This window comes from Argiope bruennichi, chromosome 7 (assembly GCF_947563725.1).
Source record: "Argiope bruennichi chromosome 7, qqArgBrue1.1, whole genome shotgun sequence".
NCBI classification, from domain to species: domain Eukaryota; kingdom Metazoa; phylum Arthropoda; class Arachnida; order Araneae; family Araneidae; genus Argiope; species Argiope bruennichi.
The window spans coordinates 48,299,255-48,319,586 of record NC_079157.1 but is presented as its reverse complement, the minus strand read 5'-3'; the positions used below and the strand labels follow the sequence as shown (position 1 = coordinate 48,319,586).

General features: G+C 31.0%; 1 protein-coding gene across 2 annotated transcripts in view; it reads right to left on the bottom strand.

Annotated features, from left to right (window-relative positions):
- Window positions 1-20,332, bottom strand: part of LOC129976247 (scoloptoxin SSD14-like) — a 97,098-nt gene that overhangs the window by 13,549 nt on the left and 63,217 nt on the right. For both annotated transcript variants that reach the window (XM_056089727.1, XM_056089726.1), the window contains exons 2-6: window positions 8,456-8,512; window positions 7,931-8,137; window positions 4,285-4,407; window positions 2,586-2,683; window positions 425-617 (exon numbers count right to left, since the gene is read on the bottom strand). In XM_056089727.1, the coding sequence (XP_055945702.1) occupies window positions 425-617; window positions 2,586-2,683; window positions 4,285-4,407; window positions 7,931-8,137; window positions 8,456-8,512 (678 nt within the window). The remainder of the gene's footprint in view (window positions 1-424; window positions 618-2,585; window positions 2,684-4,284; window positions 4,408-7,930; window positions 8,138-8,455; window positions 8,513-20,332) is intronic.

Here is a 20,332-nt window from a genome sequence, read left to right as displayed (position 1 = left end):
CGATAAAACATAAGTTTATTATTTACTAGTATTAAATATAAGCATTAATTGCTAGTTTTAAGGATAATTATTAAGTATATTTAGTATAGTATTTTGTATATTAAGTATTTGATTTCAGATAATTCGTTATGACATTCATTAAAGCAGTTTTAGTTTAATAGTTTTATTTATGTTTATTAACATGAACTTTTACTAACGCAGACAATCCTATTACATCATATATAAATAATTTCGTACACACACACACACACACACACACACACACACACACACACACACACACACACACACACACACACACACACACACACACACACACACACACACACACACACACACACACACACATATTATTGGTAGAGAATTTTATTTCATAAGAGATGAATAACAGGATTTACAAGGATTGAACATCAAGAACTCTTACTTAATGTGCTCGTATTGATTTATGTATTGTGCTTTTTTGCTCAAAGCCCTGGCAAGATGGGCGTTTACCCGGATGCCTTCTCTACACATTTTGATGGTGGGCTGGAACAAGTCTGCCCAAGGCAAAGAACCGAATTTATCATGGGCATCCTCGTAGCCCTTGATCTCCCCGGGAACAGCAATCGCAAGACCACCTGTAATTACAAAAGATTGCTAGAGTCTTTTAATTTAATTGCCCTACAATTTGCAGAGGAAAGAACTTCAACAAAGTTGGGGACAAATTTAAAATAAATTTGACAAAAATAGTCTTCTGAAATAAACAGCCTTTTATTAATCTAATAAAAAGAGGACTTTTTAATTTGAATTATTTATATATTATAATCTTTAATTTACAATTCATTATCATAAACATAGCGGGATTTTGATATTTAGTTATTTTTTTGTTACACTTGCCACTAGAAGGCACCATCAGTATACTAACTAGTATTACAGGTATTAAAAAATATCTATAGCATGAGCTTTTGAAGGTTAAAATAGTTTAATTATATCAGGAATGGAACTTTAATCAGCAGCAGTGATTGCTTTGAATCTTTCTCTCACTCTTTCTAATAGTGGCATTATGTCTTAAGTCTTCTTGCATAAAATTGTGAAATTTATGCAAAGCCATGAATACCACTAGTGCTCTGAATTTTATTTTTCATTGTTCGCAATATGAGAGTATTATGTTTCGTAGTGTAGCAAAGAAAACCGAATATGAAAAGCGAATGAAACCAGAATTAGACACAGAAGAACAATTTAAAAAATATCACATTTCAAATTTCATTTAATTCTTTGCGCTGCTGAATTATCATGTTTAAGTCCTTGCAAAAGTACAGATCAGCAGATAACTATCTCTTTGACAGATCTCATTCAAGATTTAATAATGGCGTGTTATATATATGTTAAAATTGTGTACAACATTTTTTGTCATATAATTCTTTATGTTTTGCAGTTATTATGTTTACTTGTATTGAGGCAGCTGATTAGACAGAGAGGGTTATGTACAAAATTTCACTGAAAACTACAAATTTAATGTAAAGACTATATACCAAAATTCATCTGTCTAGCTTAAGGCGGTTTTGAGTCGTCGTGCTCACAGACAGACTTAGATATATCATTTTGAAAGTCTGAAAGCAATCCGAAACAAGCGGAATTTTGAAGTGGTGTATTTTGACTATTACAATACTTTCGCTTTATTTCTCACTTCTTCGTATACAAGAAAGAAAAAAGGAATAAATTTGGAAAAAATATTATTAATGATTTATTTTATTTAAGCGAAAAGTTTGGAATTCCTCTAAAATAATTGTTATATAGAAAGAAATACCTACTAAGAATTTCATATTAGAATTTGCATTATTATTATTATTTAAAAGTGGAGAAATTAAGTGGAGAAAATTAAATTTGAAATCTTAAACATGTCTGTCTCACTTATTACGTTTGGACACATTTTTCCATCACAAATTTTGCCATTTAATCGTTATGCTTGTGAATACTGTTTTATACAGTAAAAATAATTTGCTACAGAGTTGTTTTTTTTCAATTTAATTACTTCCACTTTCTTCTAAAAATCATTCATTTATTATTTTATGAAATCTGAGAACAAATTTTTAAAATATAACTTTTTTACCCGCACATTTAGATAGATAAAAAACATTTATAAAATTTCGTTAATAATTATCGTCTGACAGAGAAATTCAACTAAGCTTCTGTATTTAGGGAGAAAAGTTGCTTTTCTGACATACTTTGATTTCACGTTAGAAGAGGTTGCCTATAGGGGAGATAGTTTAGAAAATTCCTCTGTAATTTAAAATTTTTTAACAACGTTCTCTCCTTCCGTGATCATGTTAGGACAGGTTGTTCAGAAAAGAGATTGCTTGGACTATATCTATATGTATTGCAAAAGTTATCTAACAGTGTTTCCTCTCTTATCCTATTATGGCCATGAGAGGAAAGGATAAAAAAAGCAGTGTTTTTCTGGTTTCATTTCGAAAAAAGGAATGAAACGGTTAGCAAAAATTAGCATAGGGAAATTATATTGCTCACTAGTCCATATAGAAAAGAAACGCTGAGTGATTTTGTTCAAGAACTTTTAGACAATATTAAATGTCAGAGAATAAACATACCGAACTGTGCTAATGTCGCATTGCCATGGAACATGTCTTCAGTGGCCTCTGAGGGAGCTGTTTCACGAGCATCTATGTACACAGTGGACTGTTTTGTTCTACAAAAAAAAGTTAATTTTTTATAACGCAGGAAAATAAAATTAGTGTTAAATTAAAAATACTAATTTGATGTTAAAAACTGTTAAACTAATTGGAAGTTTAGAAATAAATAAACTAATTATATTAAGTATTCGGGTAATTCAAACAAAAAAAACTCGTAAAAGACGCCAACATTTAGATTGTCATTTAATATTAATAAAGATTCACTGGCTCGTCTGTCTACTCAAACTGACTCATCATAGTTTACATCACCCAATAGCGTTTAATTTTTTGATGCTATTATTACCGTCATCTATGTGTGGTCAAGAAATTTAGCGACGTAGATTCTTAGTAATCTGGCAGTGAACCCATTTAAGTCCCTTTTTTTAAGTCCCTTTTTTCCATTTTAAGTTCTGCCTTTATTAATTACATGCCATTGTCAAACATAAATTGCCATTAACTGCGAAATATTTGATTTTTCAGATCAATCACTGGTATATGGTTAATTCGTAAGTACCTCTGTTTATCCACCCTCCTCTGTTTGATATCAGCAGGAGTATTGAGAATTTATTGTTTATCATTTGAAATGACGAGTTCTTTAGTTGGTTTTGTCAGCTTTGAACAACTGTATTTTTAATAACATACGATGAAGGAATGTTATTTTTTCATTCAACGGGTGTCTCCTAAAGGAACATACTTATGTAATTAATCAATACTCTATCAATGAACTCCAAACACGTATTGAGGATGAAATCATAGATATTCGGAAAAGTGCTCTCTAATTTGCGAAAACTTATTAGTGTATGCACATCCCATTTTGGTCATTTTACGGCATTTAAAATTGTACCATTTTTGGCCCACCATCAAATCAATTAAGTGAATGCTTATAATATTTCAATTTCGCGAATGTTTATAATGATTCATTGTAGTATCCAAAAAATAAATTACAATAATTTTTTCAAATATTCGTAATAACTTACTATAAATATAAAATTTAGTGTATTAAAAGTATTTAATGTATGCTAAATTTGGAACTTTGTAAACATTTAAAAAGTTATATAATCCCTTTTTTGTTAAGAAAATGTGAATTTTATTAATCTACTTCTTTGAAATCTTTCGTGTGATTTGTGGTGGATAATTCTCATATTCAGCATTATCAACAATACTGAAATTGAGTATTATATAAATGATTGATTACAGCAAAATCAATGATGTTTCAACTGAGTAATAATGTACGAAGGATTAATTATGGCAGTATAAAAAACTTTCTATAGATTCATTGCAAAAGGACTCAATTAATTCGATCAATAGTTTCCTATTTTTCAATAATATAATCATTATACATAATTTGAATATTTTTATTCTTTTTGAATATATCAAAATGTTTACTCATTTGTATCAAGTAATTTTGTTTTTAACTTTCTAATAATATGGGAGATGAGAGAGCAAATTATCATATTAATAAACCAATTATTTTTCGATTAAATGCATGCTTCACATTCATAACCTAATTTCTAACACTAATTTATTTTTTTGATTAAATATTGCATGACATTGTGACAAAAAGTAAGTTGATGAATTTTTTTTTATAGAAAAAATTTGAATGTATGAAGCTTTATACCTGTTGTAATATAACATGATGAAACCTCCTCCTATTCCTGCACTTTGTGGATTCACCACGCCCATACATAAGAGGACAGCTATCGCTGCATCCACAGCCGTTCCATTTTTCTCTAAAATGTCCCTGAAAATAAATTATTCCATACATATATGAAATGATACCTCTAAATCTAAATTAAATCCTAATTTTTAACTTAATTCAACCCACATTAACTTAATTCTCTTACACACACACACACACACACACACACACACACACACACACACACACACATACACTATGGCAATCTGTACGTTTGTCTGTATTGAAAATGAATGATAAATTATGTCAAATATTGAACGAAATCAGTTTAATGGTTTCTGAAATGTGTTCGAGTATTCGCATTTGGCTATTTGAGAGGGAGTGAACTCTTTAGCTACAAAGCATAAAGCGCTAGAGAAATAAAATTTGGCACGCAAGTTAAGCATTTAAATTACACAATTTTATAAAATTTTGAACGAAATCTTTCAAAGAATTGAAATCAATGAAGTTCAGTATATGATCTTGTGATTACAACTATAGTTCCGTATCAAAGTATGATTTTCTATCGGTCGAAAAAAGCTTCAAAAATGCGTATTTGCCATATATATACCATTTACAACTACTATCACCGACATTTATTAAAGAGTAAGCGAAAAGGTTTGGGGAAGATTACTCCAATAGTTTCTTCTTGCATATGCTAGATGGAACATATCAAGATTACTCCTAAATGCTCTAATGCAAATTAGATTTGTTTGGATATGTCTCACCTATCTGTAAAATCTGAAGGAATCTTTCCGAATTTCCTTGTATGTAAAATTTGAAAATGAATTTCTTTATAGTTCAAAACCTGACAATGTCCGCGAGAGAAAATTTTTGGTAGATACTTTGCCTTTTCGGAATCAAATAAATAAATTAATGCGCAAAATTGCATTTATGCACAATTTTTTTATATACTCTTTGCATAAAAATAAACATGGCTTCTCTTTACATTTATGACCCTTCTCTTGAAAGTTTGTAAACCACAAGTTTTGAACAGAAACAGTTAATGCGATTTTATAGTAACCTAAAACTTATTGGTACGCATGTTGTTCAATATTCAAATACCCCTCTGTGACGTCATGCCTATTTTTGATCCAATAAGGTACCGGTGGGTTTTAAACTTTAAATGCTTTGATTGATTGAAACGTGATTAAAATGGGATTTTTAGTATCAAAAGCCGTTAATCACTATTACCAAAATGTTGCATTTCACACACGTCAAAGCTTTCTTTTAATTGCATAGTTTCTTTTTTTCCGACATTATTACAACGACATTTTAATTCGAAATAAGAGTGGTTGGATTACCTTTAGGTAACTTAATTTTATTTTATGAATTATTTTATTAGAATTTAGTATTGTAACGGCAAATAATAATTATTAATTTTTACAGCATATAATATAAGTTTTTAAAGCATTGTTGTAATTTTTAAATATTTTCTGTTAACTCATTGCAATAATATTTTTGGCTGTTGACTATAAATATAACCTGATTTCTTATGAAAAACGTGCTAGCGCGCGGATTGATTCTGGCGTTGCTATGGTAACCAGTAAGACATCGGAGTTGGCAATTTACCAAATTTACTACTTGGAATTTAACTAAGAAATAGTGGTGGAAATTATTTTTATTCTAATTTATATTGATTCTTTCAAATAAGTTATTGAATCGCAATAGTAACTAATTCAACATGGCAGTAACGTCTCTTAACAATTGGTGACCCGGACGTGTTCCCCGGACCAATAGCAACAGTATTTTATCTAAAAAATTATGTCAATAGAGCTATATTATTTCGTAACATTGTCCGTTTCTTACATCTCACTACTCTTCAAATGAAAAAGAAAAGGCAAACCCGAATACACAGCTAGTTTCTACTTATCCCTATTGGTAATAAAGACGAATATATGTTTTGGCGCCCTACAAGCCAAATCATTTGACTTAGAGCTACCAAATTTGGTCCAGATACACTTTGGAGATAAGAATGTGCATTTCGGAGCAATTTTTTTGAAATTTTAATTAGAATTTTTATTAATTAAAAAATGTGCTTGGATTTTAAAATTCTCTGGCGATAACTTCCGAAAATATTTTCGCACAAAAATCATTTTTCTGTCGTTTTAAAATCCAAAAAATTATCGTCCCGTCGTCATTAAAACTGCTGCAAAACTTTTCAGTCTAAATTTAATTAACTTTTAAACATATTTTTAAATGTATTACACAAAAATATATTCAATCGTTGTGAATGAAATTGAAATCTTTTTCATCGTTTTATCAAATATTTGATCGCATGTTTTTTCTTTCATTGTTGAAAGTCTAAAAAGGTCTTTTTCAATATCTACGTAGTTTTGACGACGAATAAAAATGTGATATTACGATACCATTAAATTTAGAGATGAACCAGGTATAATAGTACTTTCATGTCATGGAACTAGTCACCATTATGACAGTTCATATTGTGACAGACCCCGATAATCCATGGGTTTAACGAGCTTCCACCCACTCCTAGTGTTATACTTTTTAATTAAGAATGAGGAATGTGGAGAGTTGATAAAATTAAATTTCGTATAGGAAGAGAACTGAAGCCCCAGAGTCTGACGATGAAAAAGAGTGTGAAGAACTAGAATGCTAATTGATATCCTTGCAGTATATGTCTTAAAGTGTATAAAAATAGTGTTTTAATCAATAATATAAATAAAGGATGTGCATAAATCCCATTTAGTTATTGATAAGGATAGCTTTAAACATCTATAAGACGTTACAGTATTGTTACGAATCTGTGATGCGGCTTCCCAGCATAGTTGGTTCCATAGGAGTTCCCAGAGCTTGGCGACAAACTTGGATACCATTTGGCGACTTGGCGACAAATTTGGTGACTTTGATGCCAAAATAGATTATACCCGAAACATCGAGAATTTTCCCGATCCGTCCAGTAGGAACGGAGATACGCCTCGAACGTTCCTGATTGGTTGAGAGGCTTCTAGCCCCGCCTCCTAAGGCCTGTAAAAGAAGCTGCAGCTGCCGGAGAGTGACGGTGAATTGGGTCGTGGACCAGTGGAGTCGAAGAGTAGTCGGAATCGAGGATAAAGAACTGGCCTTCCAGAGATAAGCGGAGCAGCGACGGAATGAAGCTAGTGCTGAACTAAGCTGTGCGCTACTGTCTGTCTGTCTTGTAATATGCTGCTGTGTATGCTGTTGTTGCTGCACGTCTCGGCTGAAGATAATCGTCTTCTGTGCTGTATATAGTTGTCGTCTTTGTGCTGTCCTGTGTGTCTTCGTGTAAATAAACGTCGTTGTTTTATTTCCTACTGCCGCCTGGTGATTGAGCGTTCTTCACACCATATAACATCCACTATCCAAACGAACCCCGGAAATTTCGTAACAGTATGTACAATGAACAGAATGCATGTTAAACTATTAAAATATTGCGCTTTAATGCCCGGAAATTTGACGGAATTATAGACATGAAAATTTATTAAAACGATTTAACTGAAATTAAGTATAACCAATATCTCCGGCGAACCATCTGGTCACCAAAGGCGACTGGTCTTTAATAAAAAGAAAAAAATGAAAGAAAAAAAAATGAAACTTTTCTTACTTTCCAATGACAGCGCAAGGAGCAGCATCTGTCGAAACAGCTGCAGAGTGGTATTTTCCAAGTTTGGAGGCAGATTCATACTGAGGGAACCAATAGGTTTTTGCTTGTTTTGGTAAGAAGAAGCAGACTACGAACACAGCAATGATCAGGACGACGAGGATAAACGCAACGATGACGGCAGCTTTGGCTTTGGTAGTCAATGACCGCCTGCAAAATAATTTATAATCGCATTGAAGTTCATAAGAAGGAGTTCTTATAAAAAAATAATAATCCAAGCCGAATTAGAATAATAGATTTGATGTAACGTATTTGTTTAGTTTATTCGTTTTTGTTAACAGGCCTGGTTTTGTTAACAGGTATATTGTTTGTAAAATGCATGTTGCGAAATGCAAGATGAAAAAAAAAATGTTCAAACATAAATAAAAACAATTAATGATATGCAAAGAGAAATTATTATAATTTTAAAAAATCTATGAAGTTATACTTGAAAAGAATGGAGATACTATATAGTTTTTATTGACTTACCTTAATTTGGCGTCTTCTTTCGTTCCTATTTCCCATTTTTGGACTCCGAATGGAGCACTGCAAGAAAATAAAACGAATCAAGATCAAATATATTTGCAAAAAAGGGCCTTTTTTGCACATTTATTTTTACAACCCCAGATTATTATCATGTGAGAACATGATGTTGTTTGGTTTGGGGGTTTTGGATCTTAAAAAAGGAACAGGAAGAAAATTGGCAATTTATTGCTTTTGAGGTATCAATTTTTGGCTTTTAAGGTTATTAGAAAAGGATAAAGAAGGTTGTCACATTAGGAGATTAATCGCCAACAATAAGTTAGAATTCAGCGCGAATGTCCGCCATGTACCCGATTCTCCTGTCTGGCTAATAAAGGGCAGGTAGTAAGAAGTTATCTCCCGACGAAGCACAAAGAAGAAAATGGGCATGAATGCGAAGCAGAGAAGAGAGGTATTGAAAATTATATATAAATTTTCATCTAACTGGCAAAAAAATTTTTTTGGAGCGATATTAACATGAGGGAAAACGAAAACCCGATTTTTTAACAGTTGACGATTGCGCAATACAATAGTCATGTGATCATTTCAAACCTGTTTAAACCGTATTTTCAAAAAACAAAAGAAAAAAAATCTGGCCCCCGAGATAACGTTTTGAAGCTCGGACGATTTTGAGATGGGGAAGAAAAAAAAAACGTCGTTTTTTAAATATTGACGCATAAATATAATATCAGATAGTCACATGATTGTTATAAACCAGTTCAAATTGGTTTTTCAAAAAAAAAAAAAAAAAAAAAAAAACTCTGCGTCGAGAGAAAAAAATAATAATTTTAGAACTCGATTTTGGGATGGTTAAAAACCATTACTTTTCTAAATGTTAGTGATTGCGAAATATGAGTCATGTTAGAACATGCCAATATTTCACACAGGTGTTTGTATTCCCCAGTTTAATTGGAGATTTTTAAATTAAGAAAAATATCCAAAACCGAGTTGTAAATTGCTAAGTTAGCAATTTTTGCATTTTTTAATGTTTTATCCTCGCTGACTTAAGTATAAAGAAGCAGTGTTTTTTTTTTTAAATCTTCCGTTTGGATGATTCATGAATTTGTCATGAACATTCCTTGTCAATAAATTATTAAATAAAAGTTATTCTCAATAAATTTTTAACTATTTCAAAGCATCATACTTTTTAACGACCATTTTGAGCACGCCTTCAGCATAACAAAAAGGCTCATAATTTTTAATGTGGCATTAAAGCAACATGCAATATCAGCAGTGTGTTTCAATTTTTACAAATAGAATGGAATAGAAAACAAATAGAAAATGCAATGGCATGTCTGAATTATACATGGTATAACTGGGTTAGTAGGGTGCAGAAGAAAATATATAAAACATATATCAATAAGGCATGAATTTCTTCATTTGGCGAAATTTTATACTTTGAGATTATGATCACACGTCAATTTCACAACTGTTCAAAGTTCTTACCATTTACGGTCAGTTATGCTCATTTCGTATTACCGGTGCATGATTGGGAAATCGTTTCGAATTTTTCAAACTAAACGTAGAGTAGTTTCGAAAAGATTTCTCAATTTATAATGGATCTTCACCGTGTGGCAAGACTCATGCACCGAATTTTGTAACAGAGTCAACAGGTGACTTTTACGCTATGATATTGATAATAACACAAAAGTAGAAATATAAGTGAAATAAATTGGGCAATATCAATCAAAATACAGAGCTGGAAAGCAACCTCATCTGTCTCATCCTTTTGACACTTTCAGTTCTTACTTTCAATTGCGATTTTTGCTTTTTTTTATGCTTATCTTCTCTAACAATTTACATTCTTGAATTAGGTACCAAGTTAAAGTTATCCTCTCAAAATTGCTGTAATAATAGTTGCTTGATTTTTTTTTAAGTAATCGCAATCTATTTAGCAATAAGAACTACTTTAGGAACATTTATTTCACAACTATACAGTCGAGAACTTCATATTTTACATTATTTGTAGTTTCAAATGAATTTCAGTCATTAAAATTTTCGAGCTTCTTTACCATTTCTGATTTTCATTATGGAATCGCAAATTCTACCGTTGATTCGTTCAGAGTCAGAGTGAATCAAATAACACAATTTGCTCAAATGTGCTAGGCATCCTATTTTATGAACTTTTTTTTTAGAAAAAAAGCCATTTGAGAAAGCTTTTTTAAACATCTCTAGGCGCTTCTGTATATGACAGATAAAATTTGGATCTGTCCATTCTTGTTCACAAGGTACCAATTCGAACTCTGTCAATTAGAATTAAATAAATTTGTTCCAATAAAAAAAAAAAAAAAAAAACTAGAATTCTATGTAACCGTTCAATGAATTCCAGGCAAAGAAAGACAATTATTTTTGTATATTTTTATTAAATTCTCAAGCCCATAAAGGGTAAGGTCTCGGCTGCAGAACTGGAGTGTTTGACCCGCTTCCACCTAAGAACCGTCGTGTATACGGGTCTGGTGCACGTTAAATCCGTTCAGGCAAATGTCTCCCACTGGTGTGGTGTGGTATGGACAGGGGGTGCCAGCTCAGGTGTCGTCCTCGTCATCTGACCGCGGTTCAAAATTATGAGGTTGGTCTCTTAATAGCCCTAGTGTTGCTTTAAAATGGGACGTTAATATAACTAAACTAAACTAAACTCATACTCGTAAATAAAAAATGCTGGAAAAAGTTTATATGTTTAGATTATTCGGTAAGAGGATATAATAAAAAAAATTGGATCATTATTTTACCTAGCGACAAAACTCATGAAAGTAAAATGACAATAATGAAACAACACATACTTTGTAGTTATTATTTTTTTATTTTATCTTTACATTTATGTGCATCATGTTACTGCAGTTCATGACAAGAGTATGTTAAAGTAACAAACATAAAGTATATTTTTTAAACTAGTTACTAATTTTAAATTACTAGTACTACATTACAATCCTAATTTCTACATTGCTAATTTCAAGTTATACTTAAACAAAGAAATTACAATAAAAAAGTACGATATATATGAGTAATGAGTAAAGTATTGAGGGGCTCAAAGTATAAAATAGTTGCAATCATTTGTAATCTTTTTCTTTTAAATCTCTTTCCAATATCACTTGTCAGTGGCTTATGACTTTTATTAATTTGAAATATCAATCATGTTTTGCAGAGCATGAATGAGACAAAGATAGCGATACTTTAATGAAAATACAGTACACACCCGAGTATCCGGTTTAAGACTATCCGGCCTAATTTCCTTTTATCGTAATTAAATGAGGGAGGCAAGGTGTTGCATTGGCAGCATTGCGAAGGTATTGGGAGGGGCGTCTGCTATGGTCCTGCTACGTGTCATGTGCGAAATACAAGTTGTGACAAGAAAAGAGAGCGTTTTGCTCGTTGTTCTTTTCATATCAGTGTAGTCATTTATCAGTGAAAAATAATATCAGTTTGAAGCAATTTTCTTAAGCATTAGGCCTACAATTTACATTAATGTTTTGTTTGTTTCCTGCATAGAGTTTCAAGTTAGGCATTACAGAATTTATGTTAAAATATGAACAGTTTATTTCCCTTAACTTTCATTTTAACTAATCTTGAAATGTGCAATGCAGTATTTTAACACATATAAACTACCTGTACAGAGCCTTCTATTTTAACTTGAAGTTGCGGTCGTGTTCACATTCTACTTGGCTTGAAATAAATGGAGGGCGTAGTGCCAAATGTTGGATGTTGGAGTCTCTTATGATAGTATATAACTGAAACAGAGCTTCTGACATTATATAACGATTTTTAAGTTTGCATTAAATTCATTCAGAGTAAATATGTATGCCTGGCTGTTAAAGTACAAATAAACTCAATAAATACAAAATGTAAATAAAGTTTAAGTTTGACACACAGTTTTGGGATGTTGGGTACAGGTTGGCTTTAAAATATATATCCTAATAAAATTTTGAAATAAATATGTCAAAGAGTTAACCATTTGTCGGTCTGTACTTTCATAAGTATGTAAAGCATAAACGTAATGTAACGTAACATAGATATAAGCATAAGAATACATGAGCTAGATTGAGAGTTTTCCCTTCGATTTTCTCGTATTTTAGGCAGTATGCCGTTGTACAATAAAAAGAAACTGATCGTGAATCTTGGAGATTTCCCTTTTGATCGCCTGAGTGCAGATATGCTTAAAGAAAGTAGGTTCAAGATGGCATATCGGATTTTAGTTACATTGTTAAGAATATATATAGATGCAAAAGAAAGATAGGCCTTCAACCCATGGGCGTATATGGTCGAAATTCTGATAAAGATATGTTAAGCTTATCTAGCAGGTTGACTCCCCGGGGGACACCTCGAAATGAGGATGAGATGCTTCCGGCATGGTGGTTGGATCTCGCCACCCTGGAGGGTACACTAATAGGTGGAGGATCTGACTCCTCCCATCGATGACGGGACGTACTTGCTTCGGGGAGGGTTGTATTGTGGCCGGTGAAGGCCCTTAGGACTCAATCACAGTTCCCACCAATGTTGCTGTTGCGGCGGTCCGGTCATTCAGTTTTTATGGTTTAAATCTGTGTGCCTTCGTGGCGGGTCGGAGAGTTAGATGGCTGACTTATATAGCAGGTTGTATTTTTGACATTGCGTTCGAGCGAAAATCGATGGATAGATAGACTTTTCATCGATGGAATTTGCCCAAATTTATAGTTATCTACGACCTCATAACAAATTTCAATTATCTAATTTGTTGCATCTTTGAGTTATAAACTTCATAGACAGAGTGATCGAGAGATATCCATAATTCCAGTAGTGGTTTCTGCGTGCATCAGGAAAGTGTCAAACCTTGATGTTCATTAAAATCATTAAGTTGAATTTTTTGACAATTACTTTTTTTCCCCTTGTATGCTTTATATACGTGAAAGAAAAAGAATCTTACATGATTCCCAGTCTGTTGCTTCATATAGTATAAATATAAGCGAGCTAGGAATATTACTATTCAGTTTTAAATTGTCAAACATCTTTGCAGTCTCTATCCCTAATAATAAGGGAAAATGAGTGTAAGTCTGTGTACTGGCTCTCTACAAGTCAGCTCGATTGACGTACATTTACCAAATTTGGCACAAAAATCCCACAAAAGAATGGAAATGTGCTCTTTGATACGAGTTTTTTTTGAAATTTTAATTAGAAATTTAACTAATTAAATATTAAGCTGAATTTTTAGTCTTTGCTGCGATAATTAACGAAAATATTATTGCAGAAAAATGCTTTTTACATGGTTTCAAAATTTAAAAAATTATTTTTTAATGATGTCAATTTAATAATCGCGTATATTTTCACTATTTTTTTGACAATAAATTTTTTTTGTCTAATTTATATAAATGGACTCAAATTAAAATAACTTTAATTCTTTCTTTAAATATTTAATCGCACGATTTTCTTTCGTTGTTGAAAACTAAAGATGGACTGTGTAGTTTACAAAGCGTTTAAAAAATGAAATTACAAAACCGTAAAAATTGGAAGATGGATAAACTGGACATTGACGTTTTTCATAGCACTAAGTTATTATGGGAACAGATCTCCATCAGAAAGGTTCAAACACACAATAAACAGAACATAACGCTCTTAAAATAACAAGACTTTAATATCTGATAATTTGATTGCGTCCTGATACAAAGTTATATTTACATCATGATATAAGTTATTTATTATATGATTTAAATAAAATTAAACATAACTAATATCATTAGCGAATCAGCTGATCGCCAAAGGTGATTAGAAATAATGAAATGCAAAATAATTTTAAGAAAACGAATAAACTCACTCAGATTTTTGATTGTGCGTTTCCTTCGATAAATGTTCAGATACTTCAGGTGTCTCATCCGCATTTTGTGGATACACCAACATTCTTTGCGGAAAACTGACCGAAGACTGTTTAGAAATAATTAGTTCGTCATCAAAGAAGCCGACTGACACTGAAATCGATATTTTCTTTCACCGTTTTCTTCATTTTCTTTTTAAATGAAGAATATATCTAACGGTAAAGGTTTATCTGTCTTTGATAGGATCTTCTGAAGACTTAACTGCTATTTTGCATTGGTTATAAGCTGGAAACTGAATTTCGTTTTCATGTATTTTTTTAATGACAATAAACAAACGACGTGCGTTCATCGATGGCAAGCGATTTTTTTAAGTTTAGATTATAGTTTATATATATTAATAATAAAGATGAGTAGTGGGTGTGTGCGGGTTGGCGTTATACAATCTACACTATTTGACACAGAGTTACTAAATCTTGAATGTAGATACTTTCGAGGGTGAGAATGTGCGCCTCAGAGCGAGTTTTTTAAACTTTTAATTAGAATTTTAACTAATTAAAAATTAAGTGGAATTTTGATTCTTCTCTGCTATAACTTACGAAAATATTTACACAGAATCAAAATGTAAAAAATTGCTTTTTAATGACGCCAATTTAATAATCGTATGAACTTTTCCACAATTTTCGCAATTTTTAGAAACATTTTTTTTTGTCAAATTTGATTAATTGTTGATTGGGTTAAATAGATTAATTATTACTCTGAAATTCAAACCGTTTTTATTATTTCATCGAATATTTAATCGCGTGATTTCCTTCCATTTTTAAACCCTAAAATAGAAAGATTATGTCTAATATATGATTAGTTTATAAGACAAATAAAAAATGAAATTACAGTATCTTGAAATTTAGAATGAACCGGATATTTGTGTTTTTAATAGTGCTATAATGTTATGGGATTGTCTTGAATAGTAAGGTTCACGGACGTAATAGATAAAGTTTAAATAAGACAATGAAAATAACATGGCCTAAATGTCAGCCATTTTGACGGAATTATGGACAAGAGGATTGAAGAGCCAGGTCCCGTCATCGTTAACGATTAGCTGATCCCACACTGTTTTTATATCATCCAAAGTAGTGAGAGGGGCCACGGTGGCCTGCTAGTAAAGTCTCGGCTTCGGAACCGGAGAGTTTCAGGTTCGAGACCCGTTTCCACCGAAGAACCGTCGTGTAAGGGTGTCTGTTGCACGTTAAATCCGTGGTGTGGTGTGGTGTGGTGTGGAGAGGGGGTGCCATCTCAGGTGTCGTCCTCGTCATCTGACCGTGGTTCAAAATGACGAGGTCCGTCCCAAAATAGCCCTAGTGTTGTTTCAAACGGGACGTTAATATAACTAAAACTAAAACCAAAGTAGTGAGAAGCAACTACCACGCCGGAATTTCCTCTTCTCAATACCTGTGATACCCCCAGAGACGGGAGGGTCTGTTTTTCTCGAAAGTTTTTACGAATGGAAATTACTACTCTCATATATAAGAACGAAGAAACTTATTTACAGATGATAATATTTTTTTTAAAAAATTGATTTAAAAGAAAAATTGTATTTATATATTAAAAAATTGGTATCAGTGAATTTTTTTTTTAAATTTTAATATGATTTAAAAATGATTTTTTTTTACTGTAATATGATCCTGGGCAAACAACAAACTTTTATTAATTTTTAATTATTTAAAATTCTAATAAAATTTTCAAAAAAAAAAAAAAACGCCAGGGGACAAACTTTGCCTTCCTTGGAAAGTATATACGGGTCAATTTTGGAAAGTTTAGGAAAAACGATCCAACTTGTAGACCGACGACATACACGCGCACGCACACACACACACAATCGACTGTGGTGTAAATTTTAGATATAAGCTAATTTTTTTATTTGATGGCAAATATTTCTCAATAAAGTTCGGTGAATACAAGAATACTGCATTTCATAACTGTATATTTTTACAAATAACAATACATTTTTTGAAACATTTAATTAAGTATTAAATAAAAAAAATAATTTCTATTTACAGACAATACATATAGCAGGATTTTACTGAATGATCATGAATATAATTTTCCACTGCAAGGCATTTAAAACGGACACAATTTAAGAATTATTTTTTTAGGCAAATTTTAAAAATTAATTTAAAAATAACTTACTCATTCATCGTATATTCCCATTTCGTCAGCATATTAAGAGTTACAGACATTTTGTTATTAATAAAAGATATGGAAGTTAATTTTGTGCAACAAAACCAGAAATAATTGCGTTGGTTTGGATAAACGCGGTCTCATAACTTCTAAAGGAAATGTGAAAATAATTTGAAAGTGAACCGAATGTTCGTTCCTTTATAGAAAGTTATTCTGACTGCACGAAGTATTTCGGATTTAATTTTTGAGATATTTGCTCGTTTCGATCTGCAAATTAATTTGTGAAAACCTGATGATGAAACAATTCTCGCGAAATTATCGATTTCTTACTGTTATATATATTATCGATTTTGATGCTGAAAACAGTTTGAAATCTTTTGCATTAGCATTTTCAAACGCCGAAAATATTTAATTTATTCCTATCTTTTTTAATCAAAAAGAACGAAATTGAATCGCAGTCTGAAAAAAAAAAGTGATGACTTCATATTGATATGCTGCAGATTTTTATTAGTTAATTTCTTTTTTAATCAAAAAGAACGAAATTGAATCGCAGTCTGAAAAAAAAGTGATGACTTCCTATTGGATATGCTGCAGATTTTTATTAGTTAATTTCTTTTTTAATCAAAAAGAACGAAATTGAATCGCAGTCTGAAAAAAAAGTGATGACTTCCTATTGGATATGCTGCAGATTTTTATTAGTTTATTACATATATTTTTATTACAAATATGATTATGAATAGAAAAAAAAATAAACATAAATGGAAAATAAAATACTGACAAAATTTAGCTATGCATGAGTATAGATATAATTTATTACTATTCGCATGATATGATTTTTAGAAAAATGAACATCGATATTTCATTTCTATATAAATTGTTTTAAATTAATTTCTTTTCATTTAAATTATCATAGAAACCAGATTTTACCAATTACTCTACTAATAATAAGGATAATTGTGAGCGTTCATTATTTTCTTCTGTCCAAATTGTTTGAAACAGAGCTGCCAAATTTGGCGTGCATATATTTCGGAACGATTTTTTTGAAACGTTAATTAGAATTTTAATTAATTGAAAACTAAGCGAAATCTGCCGTTTTTCGACGATAATTCCCGAAAATAATATTGCACGCTCACAAATGAACTTCACAACGTTTCTAATTTTAAAAAATGTCTCTGTATTGATAATAATTTAATAAACGTCCAAAGTTTTCCTGAATTTCAGAAATTTAAAAACAACAACAACAAAAAACACCTAATTTTTAACAATAGTTCTGGACAAAAACATTGTCTAGAAATTCAACCTGCTTCCATCGTTTTATTAAATATTTAATCGCTTGATTTCTTCTGTAGTTGAAAACTAAAGAAGGATTCAATTTAATATCTGTGTAGTACAAAGCGAATAAAAAAGTGAAGTTGAATTACTAAAAGTTTAGGAAATAGATGAATCATATATTTATGTCTTTATATATATACTAGCCGCCTTTGGCGACCAGCCGGTCCGCTAATCTTAATGTTCGTTTAAATTTTAATAATTAAATAGGCTGAACCGGAGTTTAACCCCCTTCTTCTCCAAGTTGCGATAACGCGCAGAAGCTGGCAATCTTTATTATGCACTATAATTGAACATCTGCTCCTTTGCTTTTGAACATTTCGCTAGGCCGTTGTTGGCGATTTTTTAAAATTCCGCCAAGCAGGGGGTTAAACTCCGGTCGTACCATTAAATATTTTACGCAATTCCAACTTTAATAGATTCTTCAGCAAAATATTTATAAACTTCAAATTTTGATAGTCGTATAATTCACTCATAATATTATAAAGGCCTTCAGTCATAACGTGATATGTATCTCTCTAATTTTCTGTTACCCCTCGTAGAATCTATGCTTTAAATTAAAGTGTAAATGATTAATCTGCAATTAATATAATAATATTTTTTACTGAAACAAAGCATTTTTTTTAATAATATGATTACTGATAATAGAGTCACTGAGCGTTTAAATTTTATGGGCACTAAAGAATATCTTTCTTAATTTATGTAATATCTCAAGAATTTGTCAACAAAATTTTCTCAGATTCATCATGAACAGATCGATTCATTAACAATGTTTCATTTTAAATGCATCAAACACTAAGAAAATAAAATGAATCGTTTAAAATAATCGGTCGAAAACAGGTTTAAAAAAACTACTTAAAAAACGATGTACTTAAAACTATAACCATATACAAAAAAATATATAACTAACATAAATACAATTTACTTACAAAAGCATGCAACTAACCTAAAAATAATTTAAATCATTGAAAACAGGTTAAAAAAAAATACTTAAAAAACGATGTACTTAAAACTATAAGCAAATACAAAAAATATATAACTAACATAAATACAATTTACTTACAAAAGCATGCAACTAACCTAAAAATAATTTAAATCGTCCGTTGATAATGGTTGTCATGGCAACAATCGGAACACAATGAGCATGCGTGAATTTTCTTCGCCAATTACGGTAACACAAATGCGTGAATTTTTCTACGCCAGTTGGGGTAACGCTATGCAGATTATACATTTTTAATTTCCTTTATTCTGTGTTATTTTAATTCAAAAGTACTTCAGAATGAATCTGAAACATGGATTAATTAACAATGTTTCATTTTAAATGCATAAAACATTAAGAAAACAAACAGAATCGTTTGAAATAAAAACGTTAACCCTAGCCTCATTACTGTTGGGAGAAAAAAAATACTGAAGCCTTTGTCATTTGGCGGTGGGGAAAATGGAAGATTTTTTTGGCGGAAAAGTTGGCGGTGGGGAAAATGGAAGATTTTTTTGGCGGGAAAGTTAGTTTTTAATTAATAATTAAAATTTCAAAAAAAGGGACCCCAGGTGCACATTTCTGACCTCTAAGGTATACATGTACCAAATTTGATAGCTGTATGTCAAATGACCTGGCCTGTAGAGCGGCAACACACACACACACACACATTGAGCTTTATTATATATATATATATATATATATATATATATATATATATATATATATATATATATATATATAATACGGGTTTAATGTCAGACAATTTTAAGAAATTATGGGCATGAAATTATATCTAAGTAATTTCATTGATAATTAATACAACGAATATCCATGGTGGTATGCTGATATTATATATTGGCGATATCAAAATACCTTTATTCTTCATTAATTACTAATTATTTTTATTTATTTATTTATTAACAGTAATTGTCAAAAATTAAGTTACAAATTAAACATTTCAAACTTATTGTTTTCTTGTGTATGTTTTTATTATCATAGCTATATATTGTGCCAGATTTTGGGCTAAATTCATTATCAATTTCCTCCTGATAGTTTAAGAATTTGATTGTATACAAAATTTCTGAAAGCTGAAGTATTATTAAATAAAGAAATGTTGTTAATTAAGCTTTAGAAAATCAGAATTCCTGTAAATCAATTATCATCCATGCTATTTTTATTCGTTGCAAGAACGCTGCTCTTATCATTTCGCTTATCTGCATTCTCTGATAATTTTCGAAAAACAATTAATTTAGCGGGAAAGCATTGCTTTATAGTAGTTACAACGTACATAAGATATCATTAATTCGTAATGATTATGGAATGTATATGTAATAATGAAAATATGTGAACTGAAGTGAAGTACAGAAAATCTGGAATATCAGTGTAACCTTTAACTGCTGTAAGAAAATATACAACAAGAAAGCTAAAAATATGCTTAGATAATTAATTAAAATTATTAAAATATGAAACAATGAACTGAAATATCTTTTTTAACTGAACCAAAATACCTAAGTGTTTTGAAACAAATTTCAGTAATTCATTTCAATATACAATTTATCGTGGTGCAATTTATTTTTTATA